The following is a 19,735-nucleotide window of genomic DNA, read 5'->3' as shown; positions in this document are numbered from 1 at the left end:
TGTGCGTACATGTTTTTTCTGTGTGTGTGTGTGTGTATATCAACAGGACAGCGTTTTAGGGTAAACTAATCTCTTTAGCAGCAGAACAAAGTGCCCTCAGGCCACTGATGTAATGTGTTGTCTTTTAGAAGACACATTTTGTATACTACAGTCCCTCTCTCTCTATCACACACACACCTTCCCACTGTTCCCAGAATCATTTGCATATCATTTACATTTTTTCTGTGGCTTCAGTTGCGAAGGAGGAAGAGTGTGTGTGTGCATGTGTGTATGGATGTGTGTGTGGGAGAGCGTGTGATCTGATAAACCATGATGGATGCAGTAGCAGGACAGATAGTGATGGCATCACACTCTCTCTTTCCCTCCCTCCCTCCTTCCAGCTCTACCTCCTGACTACACAGGAGAGGACAAGGAGAGGGGAGGAGAGGAAGGGGTGGTTAGAGATTATCTCTCCCTCTCGGTCTTTGTGCCTCCCTATCCTCTGTCGTCGGAAATTATCATTTCTCTCGCTCCCCCTGTTTTTTCCCCCCTCTCTCCAGTTTGCTCACCTCTCTCCCATTCTTCCTCTCTCTGAGTGACATATTGAGTTCAGTAGCAGGCTCAGTTGGAATGCCACACGGACAAGTTGGAATTCTATCAGAGGGAGCTGGAATTCTGTATGACACTCGGAACATCCCCCCCCCCCCCCCGGACCCAGCCTCAGCTACAAAGAGAGAGTCTATTGAAGAGATGTTTGTGTCTGTCTGTCTGTCTGTCTGTCTGTCTGTCTGTCTGTCTGTCTGTCTGTCTGTCTGTAAGACTAAGGGATTAACAATATGTAGCGAGATTAGAGATGAATCTTGTCAAGAGTTGGAACACTGCTTTCATTTATGTCCTGGTGTATGTGTGTCTCTTATAACACACACACACACACACGGTGATGGTCATGGAACACACAAGCAACACTGGGTCACGTTCACACACATGTTCACACACAATTACCCAGTTCTAAACTGGACGTATGGGACGAGCTGTAGGAGGAGCCTAACAGCCTCTGGCCACGCCTCCTTCTCCAGGCCGCAAAACTCGCAGGCTGCAGACTCACACTCCTCAAAGCTGAACTGGTAGTAGGAGTTAGAGTCCCCAAACACCACACGCTGGTCCACTGAAACACACACACAGAAAGACTCAGATGAAATGCCAGGGTAAGAAGAAGAGTGAGTGTGTGTGTGTGTGTGTGTGTGTGTGTGTGTGTGTGTGTGTGTGTGTGTGTGTGTGTGTGTGTGTGTGTGTGTACTCACCAGACAGTAGGATGCCCAGCTCCAGTAGGACCTGCCAGACGCGCATGGCCATACTCCGACAGCGCACGTACACACACTGCTCACACAGCCACTGGACCAGCTCTACGCCCACGTAGCTCCGCCTGGACACACACACACCCACCGGGGTTTCCGTTAGCTGGTAATAGCCGGCTTTTGGCCATAAAAAAAATGAAATGACGTTAAATAAAATTGTCCGGGAGAAGAAAAAAAGAATGCCTTTGTGCTTATTAATTGATGTAAATACATTGGACCGGTCATGCTTATCGGTCTATTTGCATTATTTCGTGGCGTGTGTGTATATTGGTTATACATCTTATTTATCCCACACACAGCATACAGATTCAATCGAGGGAAAAAAATAGTTGGAAAGCAAATGGCTATTGCTGTAAAGAGAAGACAATGAATAGACTCTAATCAGTATTTTAGTTGAGCGAAAAAACAATAGGCCTATAGTGTATCTTATCGGCACCAGTGCAGAACATCGACCATGTCCCCGGTGAGTGGGCACATCCACTCTTTATCGTTGTTGGGTCAGTGCCACTTAAAAGTTCGTTTTTGGACAATAATTTCCTCTTCCAGTTTAGATGGATGTTATATTGTATTCAGGCAGTTAACCCACTGTTCCTAGGCCATCATTGAAAATAAGAATTTGTTCTTAATTGACTTGCCTAGTAGATGTGATTGATTGTTTGTCAGTGTCAGTGGAGTAGGCTACCCTGGAATTTGTCTAATTAAAATAGATTCTGCTAATGTCTCCAGTCATATAAAGTGTATTAGAATTGCATGAAATGTGTTTTTCCCGTGCAAAGAAAGAAGAAATGATAGCCTATAGTCCAGGCCTCTACTCTGGCAGTGTCAGAGGAAGACGCCAGCCACCCTAGTCTTAGACTGTTCTCTCTGCTACCGCACGGCAAGCGGTACCGGAGCATCAAGTCTGTGACCTAAAGGCCCCTGAACAGCTGGTCCCGCCTTTGCTGCTATAACAGCCCCCACTCTTCTGGGGAGGCTTTCCACTAGACGATGGAACGTTGCTGCGGGGACTTGTTTCCATTAGTGAGGTTGAGCACTGATGTTGGGCGATCAGGCCTGGCTCGCAGTCGGCGTTCCAATTAATCCCAAAGGTGTTTGAAGGGGTTAAGGTCAGGGCTTGGTGCAGACCAGTCAAGTTCTTCCACACCGATCTTGACAAACCATTTCTGTATGGACCTCACTTTGTGCACGGTGGCATTGTCATGCTGAAACAGGAAAGGGCTTTCCCCAAACTGTTGGCACAAAGTTGGAAGCACAGAATCATCTAGAATGTCATTGTCTAAAGGGCTTAGACCGAACCATGAAAAACAGCCCCAAAGCATTATTCCACCTCTACCAAACCTTACAGTTGGCACTATGCATTGGGACAGATAGCATTCTCCTGGCATCCATCCAACACAGATTCATCCATCGGACTGCCAGATGGTGAAGAGTAATTCCCGTACCCCTTCAAACATTCAACCTCCAGCCGCGTACCCCCTCTAGCACCAGGGTCAGCGCACTCTCAAATGTTATTTTTTGCCATCATTGTAGCCTGCCACACACATACTACACAATACATTTATTACACATAAGAATGAGTGTGAGTTTGTCACTTCCCACGAGCCGGGTTGTGACAAAGAGCTCTTATAGGACCAGGGCACAAATAATAATATTATAATAATCAATAATTTTGCTATTTATTTAACCATCTACATATAAAACCATATTTTGTTCATCAAAAATTGTGAATAACTCACCACAGGTTAATGAGAAGGGTGTGCTTGAAATGATTCACATAACTCTGCAATGTTGGGTTGCATTGGAGAGAGTCTCAGTCTTAAATCATTTTCCACACACAGTCTGTGCCTGTATTTAGTGTTAATGCTAGTGAAGGTGGAGAATCCACTCTCACACAGGTACGTGGTTGCAAATGGCATCAGTGTCTAATGAGAGGAAGCGCAGCCCTATCCAGAAATCTGACAGTAGCTTCTGATTCAATTACATTTTCACAGAACCGCTTGTTGCAATTTCAATGAGGCTCTCTTGTTCAGATATCGGTAAGTGGACTGGAGGCAGGGCATGAAAGGGATAACGAATCCAGTTGTTCGTTTTGTCCGTTTCGGGAAAGTACCTGCGTAATTGCAGACCCATCTCAATCAGGAGCTTCGCTATATCACATTTGACATTGTCCGTAAGCTTGAGTTCATTTGCACACAAAGAATCATACAATGATAGAAAGACCTGTGTGTTGTCCTTGTTAATGCAGACAGAAAAGAGCTCAAACTTCTTAATCATAGCCTCAATTTTGTCCCTCACATTGAATATAGTTGAGAGTCACTGTAATCCTAGATTCAGATCATTCAGGCAAGAAAAAACATCACCCAGATTGGCCAGTTGTGTGAGGAACTCGTCATCAAAATATAAATGGACAGTTTGAAATTGTGAAGACCTATTTTTTATTATTATAATTTTTTTAAATCCAGTTTGGGAATGCCTGCTCTAGAGAACGTGTTTCCACTGAGTCCAATGGATACGACCTTTACACCAAACCACACATCGCTTGGCATTGAGCATGGTGATCTTAGGCTTGTGTACGGCTGCTCAGCCATGGAAACCCATTTTATGAAGCACTGACTAACAGTTTTTGTGCTGACGTTGCTTCCAGAGGCAGTTTGTAACTCGGTAGTGAGTGTTGCAACCGAGGACAGGAGCAACGCGCTTCAGCGGTCCCGTTCTGTGAGCTTGTGTGGCCTGCCACTTCGCGGCTGATCCGTTGTTGCTCCTAGACATTTCCACTTCACAACAACAGCACTTACAGTTGACAGGGGAAGCTCTAGCTTAGCAGAAATTTGAAGAACTGACTTGTTGGAAAGGTGGCATCCTGTGACGGTGTCATGTGGAAAGTCAATGGGCTTTTCAGTAAGACCATTCTACTGCCAATGTTTGTCTATGGAGAGTGCATGGCTGTGTTCTAAATTTTATACACCTGTCAGCAACGAGATGAAATAGCCAAATCCACTAATTTGAAGAGGTATCCACATACACTATATGTACAAAAGTATGTCCTGATTGCCTAGTCACTTTTTACCCCTACCCACATATTACCTAATTTACCTCAACTACCTTGTACCCCTGCACATTGACTTGGTACTGCTGCTCCTTGTATATAGCCTTGTTATTGTTTTTATTGTGTTACTAGTTCTTTTATTTATTTAGAAAAGATTTGTCTTACTTTTTAACTCCGCACTATTGGGAAGTAAGTGTCATGTCTTGTTATGTCTGTTCCTGTCCTTTCTCTTCACTCTGTCTCTCTCTGCTGGTCTTTTTAGGTTACCTTCTCTGTCTCTCATTCTTCAGCTGTTCTACATCTCCCCTAACTAACTCATTCACTCTTTCCCACCTGTTCTCTCTTCCCCCTCTGATTAGGTCTCTATTTCTCTCTCTGTTCCTGCTACTTTCAGGGTCTGATTCTTGTTTGTGTTTTTGATGCCAGAAGCAAGCTGTCGTCCCGTTTGCTTCCACCTTGTCCTATCCTGTCGGAGTCCGCCTGGCAGGTGCATCCTGCATTATACTAACGTTCTTTTGTTCCATTGACTACGTTGGAAGAGGATTTATGCCATTCCTGTTTTTCATTAAAGAACTCTGTTTTCTGTTAAAACCGCTTTTGGGTCTTCACTCAAGTACATAACAGAAGAATCAGACCAAGAATGGACCCAGCGGCTCCGGACCCTTTTCACTCCGCCGTCGAGATCCAGGGAGCGATGCTAGGCAGACACGAGGAGGAATTGTCTGCTGCTCGACATGCCGTTGAAACCCTGGCCGTCCAAGTCTCCGACCTCACAAGACAGGTTCACCAACTCCACCTCGATCCACCGCCCACTTCCAGGGGTTCCGAGTCTCCGGAGCCCAGGATCAACAACCCGCCGTGTTACTCTGGGGAGCCCACTGAGTGCCGCTCATTCCTCACTCAGTGTGATGTGGTGTTCTCTCTCCAGCCCAACACTTACTCCAGGAGTCATTTCTCTCCTTACCGGACGGGCGCGTGAGTGGGGCACGGCAATCTGGGAGGCGAGGGCGGAGTGTATTAACCAGTATCAGGACTTTAAGGAGGAGATGATACGGGTTTTTGACCGTTCTGTTTTTGGGGAGGAGGCTTCCAGGGCCCTGTCTTCCCTATGTCAGGGGAATCGATCCATAACGGATTATTCTATTGAGTTTCGCACTCGCGCTGCCTCTAGTGACTGGAACGAGCCGGCTTTGCTCGCTCGTTTTCTGGAGGGTCTCCTCGTCGAGGTTAAGGATGAGATCCTCTCCCGGGAGGTTCCTTCCAGTCTGGACTCCTTAATAGCTCTCGCTATTCGCATAGAGCGACGGTTTGATCTTCGTCGCCGAGCTCGTGGAAGGGAGCTCGCGTTCTCCGTTGCTCCCCTCTCCACATCACTGCCACCTGCCGCATCACTGCCACCCTCCTCCGCCGGCTCGGATGCTGAGCCTATGCAGCTGGGGGGTATCCGCATCTCGGCCAAGGAGAAGGAACGGAGAATCACCAATCGCCTCTGTCTCTACTGCGGCTCCGCTGGTCATTTTGTCACCTCATGTCCAGTAAAAGCCAGAGCTCATCAGTAAGAGGAGGGCTACTGGTGAGCGCAACTACTCAGGCCTCTCCTTCTGGATCACGCACTACCTTTCCGGTCCATCTCCGCTGGCCCGGTTCATCTGCTTCCTGCAGTGCCTTGATAGACTCTGGGGCGGAGGGCTGTTTTATGGACGAGACCTGGGCTCGGGAACATGACATTCCTCTCAGACAGTTAGGGAGCCCACGGCCTTGTTCGCTTTAGATGGTAGTTCTCTCCCCAAGATTCAGCGTGAGACGCTGCCTTTAACCCTCACTGTCTCTGGTAATCATAGCGAAACCATTTCTTTTTTAATTTTTCGTTCACCTTTTACACCTGTTGTTTTGGGTCATCCCTGGCTAGTGCGCCATAACCCTTCTATTAATTGGTCTAGTAATACTATCCTATCCTGGAATGTTTCTTGTCATGTGACCTGTTTAATGTCTGCTATCCCTCCTGTTTCCTCTGTCTCTTCTTCACAGGAGGAGCCTGGCGATTTGACAGGGGTGCCGGAGGAGTATCACGATCTGCGCACGGTGTTCAGTCGTTCCAAGGCCACTTCTCTCCTCCACACCGGTCGTATGACTGTAGTATTGATCTCCTTCCGGGAACTACTCCCCCGGGGTAGATTATACTCTCTGTCGGCTCCCGAACGTAAGGCTCTCGAGGATTATTTGTCGGTTTCGCTCGACGCCGGTACCATAGTCTCCTCCTCCTCTCCCGCCGGAGCGGGGTTTTTTTGTTCAGAAGAAGGACGGGTCCCTGCGCCCATGCGTGGATTATCGAGGGCTGAATGACATAACAGTTAAGAATCGTTATCCGCTTCCTCTTATGTCTTCAGCCTTCGAGATCCTGCAGGGAGCCAGGTTTTTCACCAAATTGGACCTTCGTAACGCCTACCATCTCGTGCGCATCAGGGAGGGGGACGAGTGGAAGACGGCGTTTAACACTCCGTTAGGGCACTTTGAATACCGGGTTCTTCCTTTCGGCCTCGTTAACGCTCCAGCTGTCTTTCAGGCACTAGTTAACGACGTCCTGAGAGACATGCTGAACATTTTTGTTTTCGTTTACATGGACGATATCCTGATTTTTTCACCGTCTCTCTCGATTCATGTTCAGCACGTGCGACGCGTCCTCCAGCGCCTTTTGGAGAACTGTCTTTATGTGAAGGCTGAGAAGTGCACTTTTCATGCCGCCTCTGTCCCTTTCTCGGTTCCGTTATTTCCGCTGAGGGCATTAAGATGGATCCCGCTAAGGTCCAGGCTGTCATTGATTGGCCCGTTCCTAAGTCACGCGTCGAGCTGCAGCGCTTTCTGGGCTTCGCTAATTTCTATCGTCGTTTCATCCGTAATTTCGGTCAGGTGGCAGCTCCCCTCACAGCCCTTACTTCTGTTAAGACGTGCTTTAAGTGGTCCGTTTCCGCCCAGGGAGCTTTTGATCTTCTTAAGAATCGTTTTACATCCGCGCCTATTCTTGTTACACCTGACATCTCTAGTCAGTTTGTTGTTGAGGTTGACGCGTCAGAGGTGGGCGTGGGAGCCATTCTTTCTCAGCGCTCTCTCTCTGACGGCAAGGTCCATCCTTGCGCGTTTTTCTCTCATCGCTTATCGCCGTCAGAACGTAACTATGATGTTGGTAACGCGAACTGCTCGCCATCCGCTTAGCCCTAGGCGAATGGCGACAGTGGTTGGAGGGGGCGACCGTTCCTTTTGTCGTTTGGACTGACCATAGGAACCTTGAGTACATCCGTTCAGCCAAACGACTTAATGCGCGTCAGGCTCGTTGGGCTCTGTTTTTCGCTCGTTTCGAGTTTGTTATTTCTTATCGTCCAGGCTCAAAAACACCAAGCCTGATGCTTTATCTCGTCTCTTCAGTTCTTCTGAGGTCTCCACCGACCCCCGAGGGGATTCTCCTGAGGGGCGTGTTGTCGGGTTGACTGTCTGGGGAATTGAGAGGCAGGTAAAGCAAGCACTCGCTCACACTCCGTCGCCGCGAGCTTGTCCTAGGAACCTTCTGTTCGTTCCCGTTCCTACTCGTCCGGCCGTTCTTCAGTGGGCCCACTCTGCCAAGTTAGCCGGCCACCCCGGCGTTCGGGGTACGCTCGTTCCATTCGCCAGCGTTTCTGGTGGCCCACTCGGGAACGTGACGCGTCGATTTGTCGCGCTTGTTCGGTCTGCGCGCAGACTAAATCTGGGAACTCTCCTCCTGCCGGCCGTCTCAGACCGCTTCCCATTCCCTCTCGACCGTGGTCTCACATCGCTTTAGATTTTATCACCGGACTGCCTTCATCAGCGGGGAAGACAGTTATTCTTACGGTTGTCGATAGATTCTCTAAGGCGGCTCATTTCATTCCTCTCGATAAGCTCCCTTCTGCTAAGGAGACGGCTCAGATCATTATCGAGAATGTTTTCCGAATTCATGGCCTTCCGTCTGACGTCGTTTCCGACAGAGGCCCGCAGTTCACGTCTCAATTTTGGAGGGAGTTTTGCCGTTTGATTGGGGCTTCCGTCAGTCTCTCGTCCGGCTTTCATCCCCAGTCTAACGGTCAAGCCGAACGGGCCAATCAGACTGTTGGTCGCATTTTACGCAGTCTTTCTTTTCGTAACCCTGCGTCTTGGTCAGAACAGCTCCCTGGGCAGAGTACGCCCACAACTCGCTTCCCTCGTCTGCTACCGGTCTATCCCCTTTTCAGAGTAGCCTCGGGTACCAGCCTCCGCTGTTCTCATCTCAGCTCGCCGAGTCCTGCGTCCCCTCCGCTCAGGCTTTTGTCCAGCGTTGCGAGCGCACCTGGAAGGGGGTCAGGTCGGCACTTTGCCGTAATAGGGCGCAGACTGTGAGGGCCGCTAATAAGCGTAGGACCAAGAGTCCTAGATATTGTTGCGGTCAGAGAGTATGGCTCTCCACTCAGAACCTTCCCCTTAAGACAGCTTCTCGCAAGTTGGCCCCGCGGTTCATTGGTCCGTTCCGTATTTCTCAGGTCATTAATCCTGTCGCAGTGCGACTTCTTCTCCCGCGCTATCTTCGTCGCGTTCACCCGGTCTTCCATGTCTCCTGTGTTAAGCCCGTTCTTCGCGCCCCCCGCTCGTCCCTCCCCCCATCCTTGTCGAGGCGCACCCATCTACAGGGTTCGTAAGATTTTGGACATGCGCCCTCGGGGCCGTGGTCATCAGTACCTAGTGGATTGGGAGGGGTACGGTCCTGAGGAGAGGAGTTGGGTTCCCTCTCGGGACGTGCTGGACCGTTCGCTGATCGATGATTTCCTCCGTTGCCGCCAGGTTTCCTCCTCGAGTGCGCCAGGAGGCGCTCGGTGAGTGGGGGGTACTGTCATGTCTTGTTATGTCTGTTCCTGTCCTTTCTCTTCACTCTGTCTCTCTCTGCTGGTCTTTTTAGGTTACCTTCTCTGTCTCTCATTCTTCAGCTGTTCTACATCTCCCCTAACTAGCTCATTCACTCTTTCCCACCTGTTCTCTCTTCCCCTCTGATTAGGTCTCTATTTCTCTCTCTGTTCCTGCTACTTTCAGGGTCTGATTCTTGTTTGTGTTTTTGATGCCAGAAGCAAGCTGTCGTCCCGTTTGCTTCCACCTTGTCCTATCCTGTCGGAGTCCGCCTGGCAGGTGCATCCTGCATTATACTAACGTTCTTTTGTTCCATTGACTACGTTGGAAGAGGATTTATGCCATTCCTGTTTTTCATTAAAGAACTCTGTTTTCTGTTAAAACCGCTTTTGGGTCTTCACTCAAGTACATAACAGTAAGACTTCACCGTAAAGTCTACTGTATATAACCGAAATCCTGACACACACAGTATCAATACACAGGCACACAGTATCAATACACAGGCACACAGTATCAATACACACGCACACAGTATCAATGCACAGGCACACAGTATCAATACACAGGCACACAGTATCAATACACACGCACACAGTATCAATACACACGCACACAGTATCAATACACACGCACACAGTATCAATACACAGGCACACAGTATCAATACACACGCACACAGTATCAATACACAGGCACACAGTATCAATACACAGGCACACAGTATCAATACACAGGCACACAGTATCAATACACACAGTATCAATACACACGCACACAGTATCAATACACAGGCACACAGTATCAATACACACGCACACAGTATCAATACACAGGCACACAGTATCAATACACACGCACACAGTATCAATACACAGGCACACAGTATCAATACACAGGCACACAGTATCAATACACAGGCACACAGTATCAATACACACGCACACAGTATCAATACACATGCACACAGTATCAATGCACAGGCACACAGTATCAATGCACACGCACACAGTATCAATACACAGGCACACAGTATCAATACACACGCACACAGTATCAATACACACGCACACAGTATCAATGCACACGCACACAGTATCAATGCACAGCACACAGTATCAATGCACACGCACACAGTATCAATACACACGCACACAGTATCAATACACACGCACACAGTATCAATGCACACGCACACAGTATCAATGCACAGGCACACAGTATCAATGCACAGGCACACAGTATCAATGCACACGCACACAGTATCAATACACACGCACACAGTATCAATGCACACGCACACAGTATCAATGCACAGGCACACAGTATCAATGCACACGCACACAGTATCAATACACAGGCACACAGTATCAATACACACGCACACAGTATCAATACACACACACACAGTATCAATACACAGGCACACAGTATCAATACACACGCACACAGTATCAATGCACACGCACACAGTATCAATGCACAGGCACACAGTATCAATGCACACGCACACAGTATCAATACACAGGCACACAGTATCAATACACACGCACACAGTATCAATACACACGCACACAGTATCAATACACAGGCACACAGTATCAATACACACGCACACAGTATCAATGCACACGCACACAGTATCAATGCACAGGCACACAGTATCAATACACAGGCACACAGTATCAATACACACGCACACAGTATCAATACACACGCACACAGTATCAATACACATGCACACAGTATCAATACACACGCACACATCGATGTGTCCTCAGATGGCAGTTAGTGTTCTATCCTTTTCACATTACCATGCTAATCCAAAACGTACTGTGCTGGATCAGATATTTCCATTTATTTTACCAGGTAAGTTGACTGAGAACACAGTCTCATCTACAGCAATGACCTGGGGAATGGTTGCAGGGGAGAGGAGGGGGATGAATGAGCCGATTGGAAGCCGGGGATGATTAGGTGGTATGATGGTATGAGGGACAGATTGGGAATTTAGCCAGGACACCGGGGTTAACCCCCCTACTCTTATGATAAGTCCCATGGGATTTTTTGTGACCACAGAGTCAGGACACCCATTTAAAGTCCCATCCGAAAGACGGCACCCTACACAGGGTTACGTCCCAAAGCACTGCCCTGGGATATATATGTAATGACCAGAGGAAAGAGTGCCTCGGAATGGTCCTCCAATACCACTTCCAGCAGCATCTGGCCTCCCATCCAGGGATCAACCCTGCTATGCTTCAGAGGCAAGCCAGCAGTGGGATGCTGCTGCTGGCATCATTTCACATTGTCAGCACTTTTTCTGGCAACTGTGGAGCAAACTCAAGGACCCGAGTTTAGTGTTGCCATGGTGACACCAAGCAGCGGCACAAGGCTACAACGAAGGACATACATCATCAGTTTTAGAACTAAACATAATTCAACAGCAACAAAAACACTCACACTCCCTCTCTGTTTCTCTCTATGTCTATCATACTGACTCTCTCTGTTTCTCTCTATGTCTATCATACTGACTCTCTCTATGTCTATTACACTGACTCTCTCTCTGTTTCTCACACTGACTCTCTCTCTGTCTATCACACTGACTCTCTGTTTCTCTCTGTGTCTATCATACTGACTCTCTCTATGTCTATTACACTGACTCTCTCTCTCTATGTCTATCATACTGACTCTCTCTATGTCTATCATACTGACTCTCTCTGTTTCTCTCTATGTCTATCATACTGACTCTCTCTATGTCTATTACGCTGACTCTCTCTGTTTCTCACACTGACTCTCTCTCTGTCTATCACACTGACACTCTCTCTGTCTATTACACTGACTCTCTCCTTTTCTCTCTATGTCTATCACACTGACACTCTCTGTTTCTCTCTATGTCTATCACACTGACTCTCTCTCTGTTTCTCACAAAGACTCTCTCTCTATGTCTATCACACTGACTCTCTCTCTGTCTATCACACTGACTCTCTCTCTGTTTCTCTCTATGTCTATTACACTGACTCTCTCTGTTTCGCTCTATGTCTATCACACTGACACTCTCTCTGTTTCTCTCTGTCTATCACACTGACTCTCTCTATGTCTATCTCACTGACTCTCTTTCTGTTTCTCTCTATGTCTATCACACTGACTCTCTCTGGTTCTCTCTATGTCTATCACACTGACTCGCTCTCTGTTTCTCTCTATGTCTATCACACTGACTCTCTCTCTGTTTCTCTCTATGTCTATCACACTGACTCTCTCTGGTTCTCTCTATGTCTATCACACTGACTCTCTCTCTGTTTCTCTCTATGTCTATCACACTGACTCTCTCTATGTCTATCACACTGACTCGCTCTCTGTTTCTCTCTATGTCTATCACACTGACTCTCTCTCTGTTTCTCTCTGTCTATCACACTGACTCTCTCTATGTCTATCACACTGACTCTCTCTATGTCTATCACACTGACTCTCTCTCTGTTTCTCTCTATGTCTATCACACTGACTCTCTCTATGTCTATCACACTGACTCGCTCTCTGTTTCTCTCTATGTCTATCACACTGACTCTCTCTGGTTCTCTCTATGTCTATCACACTGACTCTCTCTCTGTTTCTCTCTATGTCTATCACACTGACTCTCTCTATGTCTATCACACTGACTCGCTCTCTGTTTCTCTCTATGTCTGTCTATCACACTGACTCTCTGTTTCTCTCTGTCTATCACACTGACTCTCTCTATGTCTATCACACTGACTCTCTCTCCGTTTCTCTCTATGTCTATCACACTGACTCTCTCTATGTCTATCACACTGACTCTCTCTCTGTTTCTCTCTATGTCTATCACACTGACTCTCTCTCTGTTTCTCTCTATGTCTATTACACTGACTCTCTCTCTGTTTCTCTCTATGTCTATTACACTGACTCTCTCTATGTCTATCACACTGACTCTCTCTATGTCTAACACACTGACTCGCTCTCTGTTTCTCTCTATGTCTATCACACTGACTCTCTCTCTGTTTCTCTCTATGTCTATCACACTGACTCTCTCTCTGTCTATCACACTGACTCTCTCTCTGTTTCTCTCTATGTCTATCACACTGACTCTCTGTTTCGCTGTCTATCACACTGACTCTCTCTCTGTTTCTCTGTCTATCACACTGACTCTCTGTTTCTCTCTGTCTATCACCCTGACTCTCTCTGTTTCTCTCTGTCTATCACACTGACTCTCTCTATGTCTATCACACTGACTCGCTCTCTGTTTCTCTCTATGTCTATCACACTGACTCTCTCTCTGTTTCTCTCTATGTCTATCACACTGACTCTCTCTATGTCTATCACACTGACTCGCTCTCTGTTTCTCTCTATATCTATCACACTGACTCTCTCTATGTCTATCACACTCACACACTCAAAGATGCACACCTTATGATCCTGGCGAGGTGAATCTTGTCTTTAGCAGGGTACGGACCATGAGACAGGAACGCATTCCTCACCGCACGCCCTGCACACGGGAAACTCTGGGAGCAGGACTGACAAACATACACACGTGAGTCAAATAATACATAGTTGTTTTCACAGACGTGTTTCTCTCTGTGTGTGTGTGTGTGTGTTGACACAAGAGAACTCTGTGATATCAGTGTAACTATTGATATTGAAACAAAACATGTAGGTGAAACAGAGGCTAGGTGAAACTATGACGTCTCCATTTTAACTTGGGTCAAGTACTATCTATATCAGGATTCTCCAACCCTGTTCCTGGAGAGCAACCGTTCACTCCAACCCTCATCTAGCACACCTGATTCTAATAATTAGCTGGTTAATAAGCTGTACCAGGTTAGTTACAAATGGGGTTGGAGCGAAAATCTGCAGTAGGGTAGCTCTCCAGGAACAGGGTTGAAGTCCCCTACATAATGTCAAATAGCCTACTTCCAAATATTTGAGGTGTAAAGGCGAGGGGATTTTGTACTTTTGGGACTATTCTAGTGATTCCATCGTACTAATCCAACTGAAATCAAGAAAAGAGCACTAAAACAAAGTATTTGACATAAAGTATGTATTTGACCAATATGTATTTGACTATGAATTCACACCATCTCTGTTTGGTGAGACACAAACATTCTTTATTTGCTGACGTTTCATAACCTATGCATGCATGTGTGTGTGTGTCTCTGTGTGTGAGAGTGTGTGTACCTTGTGAACAGTAGGGCTGGTGCTGGGTCCGGGGATGGTATCCGGTGACTGCTATCGAGACACAATCAAAACACAGTCAGAACACACAGTATTAAACCACACATTTCCAGACAGTGTTTGGGTTAGGAGAGAAGTAGAGCATAAAATGCAGCCTACAAAATATGTACAGATCTATAATCTGTCTCCATCTGTCTTCATCCCTCTGTCTCTCTCCTGACAGAGAAGGAAAAAAGACAGTCTTCTACCCCCACCTCCACTTCTTCATCCTCATATTTTCCCTTTGGACAGAGACATAAGAAACCAGTTTGTTACCAATATTGATAATTCAATATATCGATATTGTTTGATATTGATATGAGCCAGGCATATTGTAATATCGGTTTATCCTTGCTGTTAACCTACACTATTAAAAGAGCATACATGTCTGTTCCTGCAAGCAAATAAATCCTCTCACTGACTCAATTTAGCATAGGCCCACTGAACTGCCTGCTGATGCGCCACCAACGGGCTTCTCTTTGCATTCAAACTGGTTGGGTAGGTTAAGCCCACAGAACATCCACACTTGGTCCAACGGGCAATTAGCAAGCAATTGTCTGACGTTCACAAAGCTGTCGAAGTCCACACAGTTGCAATGTTATTCATACAAACCGATGTGATGTCATTACCCATCACCAGTTCATATCCCCTCTCACACACACACCTCATCTGCTCCTGGACAGGAGAGAAAGCAGAGCTGTGCTGTCACAGAGCCTGAGGCCACTACTGACAGAAAGAACGGGAGAGAGGTGAACAGGAGAGAGAGCAAGAGACAAATATGGAGGGAGAGAGAAAGAAAAAGAACTGGAGAGAGATTAGACAGACAGACAGACAGACAGACAGACAGACAGACAGACAGACAGACAGACAGACGGAGAGAGAGAGAGAGCACACCCCAACATGTTTATCTATGTGATGACTTCAAAGTGAGTAGGGTATGTGTGTCTGTGAATGAGTGTGTACTGTATGTGTGTGTGTATATCTGGTACACACTCAGACAGAGTGTGGTACACACTCACATTTTGCAACACGCGTTGCAAAATACATTTTCACATACAAGTTATTCAAACCTTTCGTCCAAACTGCTGTCACATCAAAGAGCTTCTCTGTAGCCAGGAACGAAACAGAACTTGGATCCATTTTAGCGCCTGGCTACGCAGACACTCGTTGATGCGAATGTAAGTCCCGCATCTCCCATCTCCTCATTGGTTTTTAGGAGCACTCCCCCTCAGTGGGTGATTGAAAGATCAAATCAAATTGTATTTGTCACACTCGCCGAATACAACAAGTCTAGACTTTTAAAAGCTTACTTACAAGCCCTTAAGCAAAAATGCAGCTTTAAGAAAAATATGAGCTAAGAAAACATTTACTAAATAAACCAAAGTTTAAAAAAGTAACACAAAATTACAATAACGTGGCTATACAGTGCCTTGCGAAAATATTCGGCCCCCTTGAACTTTGCGACCTTTTGCCACATTTCAGGCTTCAAACATAAAGATATAAAACTGTATTTTTTTTGTGAAGAATCAACAACAAGTGGGACATAATCATGAAGTGGAACGACATTTATTGGATATTTCAAACTTTTTTAACAAATCAAAAACTGAAAAATTGGGCGTGCAAAATTATTCAGCCCCTTTACTTTCAGTGCAGCAAACTCTCTCCAGAAGTTCAGTGAGGATCTCTGAATGAACTTGAACGACTGTTATCCAGCTGTTGGGGCGGCAGGGTAGCCTAGTGGTTAGAGCGTTGGACTAGTAGCCAGAAGGTTGCAAGTTCAAACCCCTGAGCTGACAAGGTACAAATCTGTCGTTCTGCCCCTGAACAGGCAGTTAACCCACTGTTCCTAGGCCGTCATTGAAAATAAGAATTTGTTCTTAATTGACTTCCCTGGTTAAAAAATAATAATAAATAAAAATACCTCTTGCATTCGCAAATTCACTCTGGCTATCTACTCTGATTTCAGAGCACTTTCACCTGAGTGTGCCAGAGTGCAGAACAACTGATGAATTTACAATCGTGCTACATCGTTCTGTGTAAACTCCGGTCCTGAATAAGAGATTAGTTTATTTGGTTTTATTTACTGCAGTGTCTATTAATTGTCCAAACGCACAGCCGCTTTCCCACGCTATATTGCTATAGAATTTCCACAAATGCCTTAGTATGACCATATCTAAGTGGTCGCTTGTCAGGAAATGTCATATTCTTCCTGAACAGATTTGAATAAGATTTTATGTTGCTAAAATGCTGTCAGTTCCACTTTAATTTCAACAATGTTTCACAAACATATTTTCAAAGATATGGCTAACAACAGCAAGCTTGCTGCAATAAAAAAACAGTTCCACTCACCAGATAATGATCATTTGAAACTTCTTGTTGAAAGTTATTCTTGAAAAAGGAGAAGCTAACAAATTTGTCACGCCCTGACCTTTGTTATCTATGTTTTCTGTATTATTTTGGTCAGGTCAGGGTGTGACGAGGGTGGGTATGTGTGTTTTCGACTTGTCTAGGGTTTTTATATATCTACGCGGTTTTGGCATGTCTAGGTAAATGTAGGTCTATGGTGGCCTGAATTGGTTCCCAATCAGAGACAGCTGTTTATTGTTGTCTCTGATTGGGGATCCTATTTAGGTTGCCATTTTCCATTTTGGTTTTGTGGGTTATTGTCTATGTGTAGTTGCATGTCAGCACTTGTGTTATATAGCGTCACGGTTGTTTTGTTACTTTGTTAAATGTTCTTCGTTTATTAATAGAAGAATGTATTCTTATCACACTGCGCCTTGGTCTCCTCGTTATGACGAACATGACAGAATAACCCACCAAAAGAGGCCCAAGCAGCGTGAAAGGGAGGAACAGCGCTTTGTGTAAAAATTGACCTGGGATGAAATACTGGATGGTAAAGGATCATGGACGTGGGAGGAGATTTTGGCAGGAGGATCGCCTACCATGGAGGCAGGTGGAAACAGCGCAGGAGGAATGGCGAAGTAAGAGAGGACAGCAACGATGTCGAGGAGGTAGGCCACAGAAACCTAAAGAAAAATTTGGGGGTCTGAGATTGTCGAAGAGTTATTGGACAGAGTGGAGGAGAGTGAAGAGAGAGAGCTGTTGGTTTGGCATAGTATGCACGGCATTCACCCTGAGGAGCGTGTTAGCTGTCCGATGCCACCTGTGTCAGTTCCTCGTACTCATCCTGAAACATGTGTTTAAAGTTTCGGAACAATTGATGCCGGCTATACACACCAGGTCTCCAGTGTACTTTCACAACCCGGTGTGTCCTGTTCCTACTCCTCGCACTCTTCCTCAAGTGCGCCTCCAGAGTTCAGTACATCCTGTTCCTCCTCCCCGCACTCGCCCAGAGGTACGTGTCCCCAGCCCGTTACCACCAGTGCCGGCACCACGCACCAGGCCTAGAGAGCGCCTCTGCAATCCAGAGCGTCCGGCGACAGTACCCAGTACCGTAAAAACAAACTAGGTTTCCCCTTTTCATCTATGGATTAATTGTTGGAGTAGAGCACATACGATTTGGTATGACTCAACATGGGTAAAAATTCTACAAAGACCCAGCAAAAAAAAAAAGGCCATGCATTTCAGGTAAAATAACAAACCAATGTTTATCTCCAAGGACAAATTAGCTAAAAATCCATGAATGTTTTATGTGTGTTTCAACCTGTCCCCAAATGAATATAGTTAGTTCACAGTTGGTTTTGGTATTTTAACCTGCGTGCCATGGAAAGCATCTGGTGGGGATAGACAAAATCAACATGCAGATGCACACATGGAGCCGCAATGGTCAGCATGTTATTAGCATAAAATAAATATGCTCTAGGCTATGCAGAGCCGTGGTCAGGTCCAGTCGGGCCTATCAGCTGTAGTTACATAAACCCGAGACCTGATGACAATCAAACAGGACCTGACCCAAGGGAAAAGTTTGTATTTTGAACCTGCTCAGGTCCTGGTTCGGGTCTTGGGTGACCCATGAAGACCTCTAATACATGCACACACACACAAACTCATCTTGTGTTGCTCTCTGGTAGATCCGTAACACAGGGGAGTCAAAATGGAAACATGAAATCAACCACACACACTCATGAAAACATCCCTTTAGGACAAACACACACTTGACACCTTCCTACTGTGATCTTTCTACTACAGCTGTTGTCTGATAACACCTCTAAAACATACATCACAAGATCTCTATGCTTTCATCTGTGTTATACAACTATTAATTAGATTGCTGAACATGTCAGGACAGACCTAATCTCTTGTTTAGTCTCTTCACAGCCTTTCCTTCAAACCCTGGGCTCACACCTTGGACAGTCATTCAGTTCTTTATTATTGTGTGTGTAGGTTAGGTGTGTGTCCTTCCCTCCTCCAGGACAGGTCTTAGCAGAGCTACCATACCTTCACGCTTAAACACACACACATACACTAACATACACCCACTTGAGGAGAGTTGAGAAACACCTTTAGTACCACTGTCATTGTCAGATAACATATTCGCTCCCTTGAATCCAAGGGGGCATTACAGTATGCTACATGAATGGGCAAGTAACATCTCTGGTGAAACTGATTCAAGACTGGACCAAGACATGTGTTGCCTTGGCTACTGCATAGGTATGGCATCTAAAAAACACATTCTGGACGTAACCAATGAATGGCAGGAGCCTGTAGAGCACGAGCGTACACACACGGTGGTACAGTGAGGTCGTGTGTGGAACAACAGCACATCTAGGTGAATCGTGACAGAGATAGGAGGTAACTCGACGGTAAAGAATAACCAGAACACACACACGGAAGGGACATTTTTCTGTCGATACTCACGCTTTTCTTCCTTAGGTGCAGTCCATGTTTCAACAGTCCCGGTAAATCCCGGATCTTCTGCCTTAGCTGAGTCTGGTCTCGAGCTCCGGTGTTTCGGTTATTCCACCGCCAGCCGCCGACCATACCATCTTCTCCACCGGACTCAGAGTCCTCCATGTCTGTCTGTCTCTCTCTTTCTCTCTTCTACTCCTGCTCCTCTCACACACAGACACACCAGCTACGGCTCATTGTCGCCTCTCTTATTCACACACACACTGACCTACACCTGTTCTGCAACATACGAACCGCGCGCGTTAACGACCTACAGAGTATCCGCTGCAGCACGCAACGCTGCTCCACCCGAATGTCCTCCTCCCGTGTACTATCAATGTGTTATGTGTGTGTGCAGGGGAGGGGGACTTGCAGGTGCAGAAGAACATCATTGCATAATTTCCATCTG

General features: G+C 46.3%; 1 protein-coding gene across 2 annotated transcripts in view; it reads right to left on the bottom strand.

The window, feature by feature from the left end:
* Window positions 1-19,735, bottom strand: part of LOC135551929 (rap guanine nucleotide exchange factor 5-like) — a 69,337-nt gene extending 49,602 nt beyond the window's left edge. The window contains exons 1-5 of one of the 2 annotated variants that reach the window (XM_064983216.1): window positions 19,297-19,735; window positions 14,440-14,490; window positions 13,672-13,778; window positions 1,281-1,402; window positions 982-1,144 (exon numbers count right to left, since the gene is read on the bottom strand). In XM_064983216.1, coding sequence (XP_064839288.1) covers window positions 982-1,144; window positions 1,281-1,402; window positions 13,672-13,778; window positions 14,440-14,490; window positions 19,297-19,452 — 599 coding nt within the window. In that variant the 5' untranslated portion in view covers window positions 19,453-19,735. The remainder of the gene's footprint in view (window positions 1-981; window positions 1,145-1,280; window positions 1,403-13,671; window positions 13,779-14,439; window positions 14,491-19,296) is intronic. The other variant, XM_064983217.1, reaches the window with a different exon arrangement.

This window comes from Oncorhynchus masou, chromosome 13 (genome assembly GCF_036934945.1).
Source record: "Oncorhynchus masou masou isolate Uvic2021 chromosome 13, UVic_Omas_1.1, whole genome shotgun sequence".
Classification (NCBI taxonomy): domain Eukaryota; kingdom Metazoa; phylum Chordata; class Actinopteri; order Salmoniformes; family Salmonidae; genus Oncorhynchus; species Oncorhynchus masou.
Note: the sequence above shows the minus strand (reverse complement) of the source record. Positions and strands in the feature narration are given on the sequence as shown.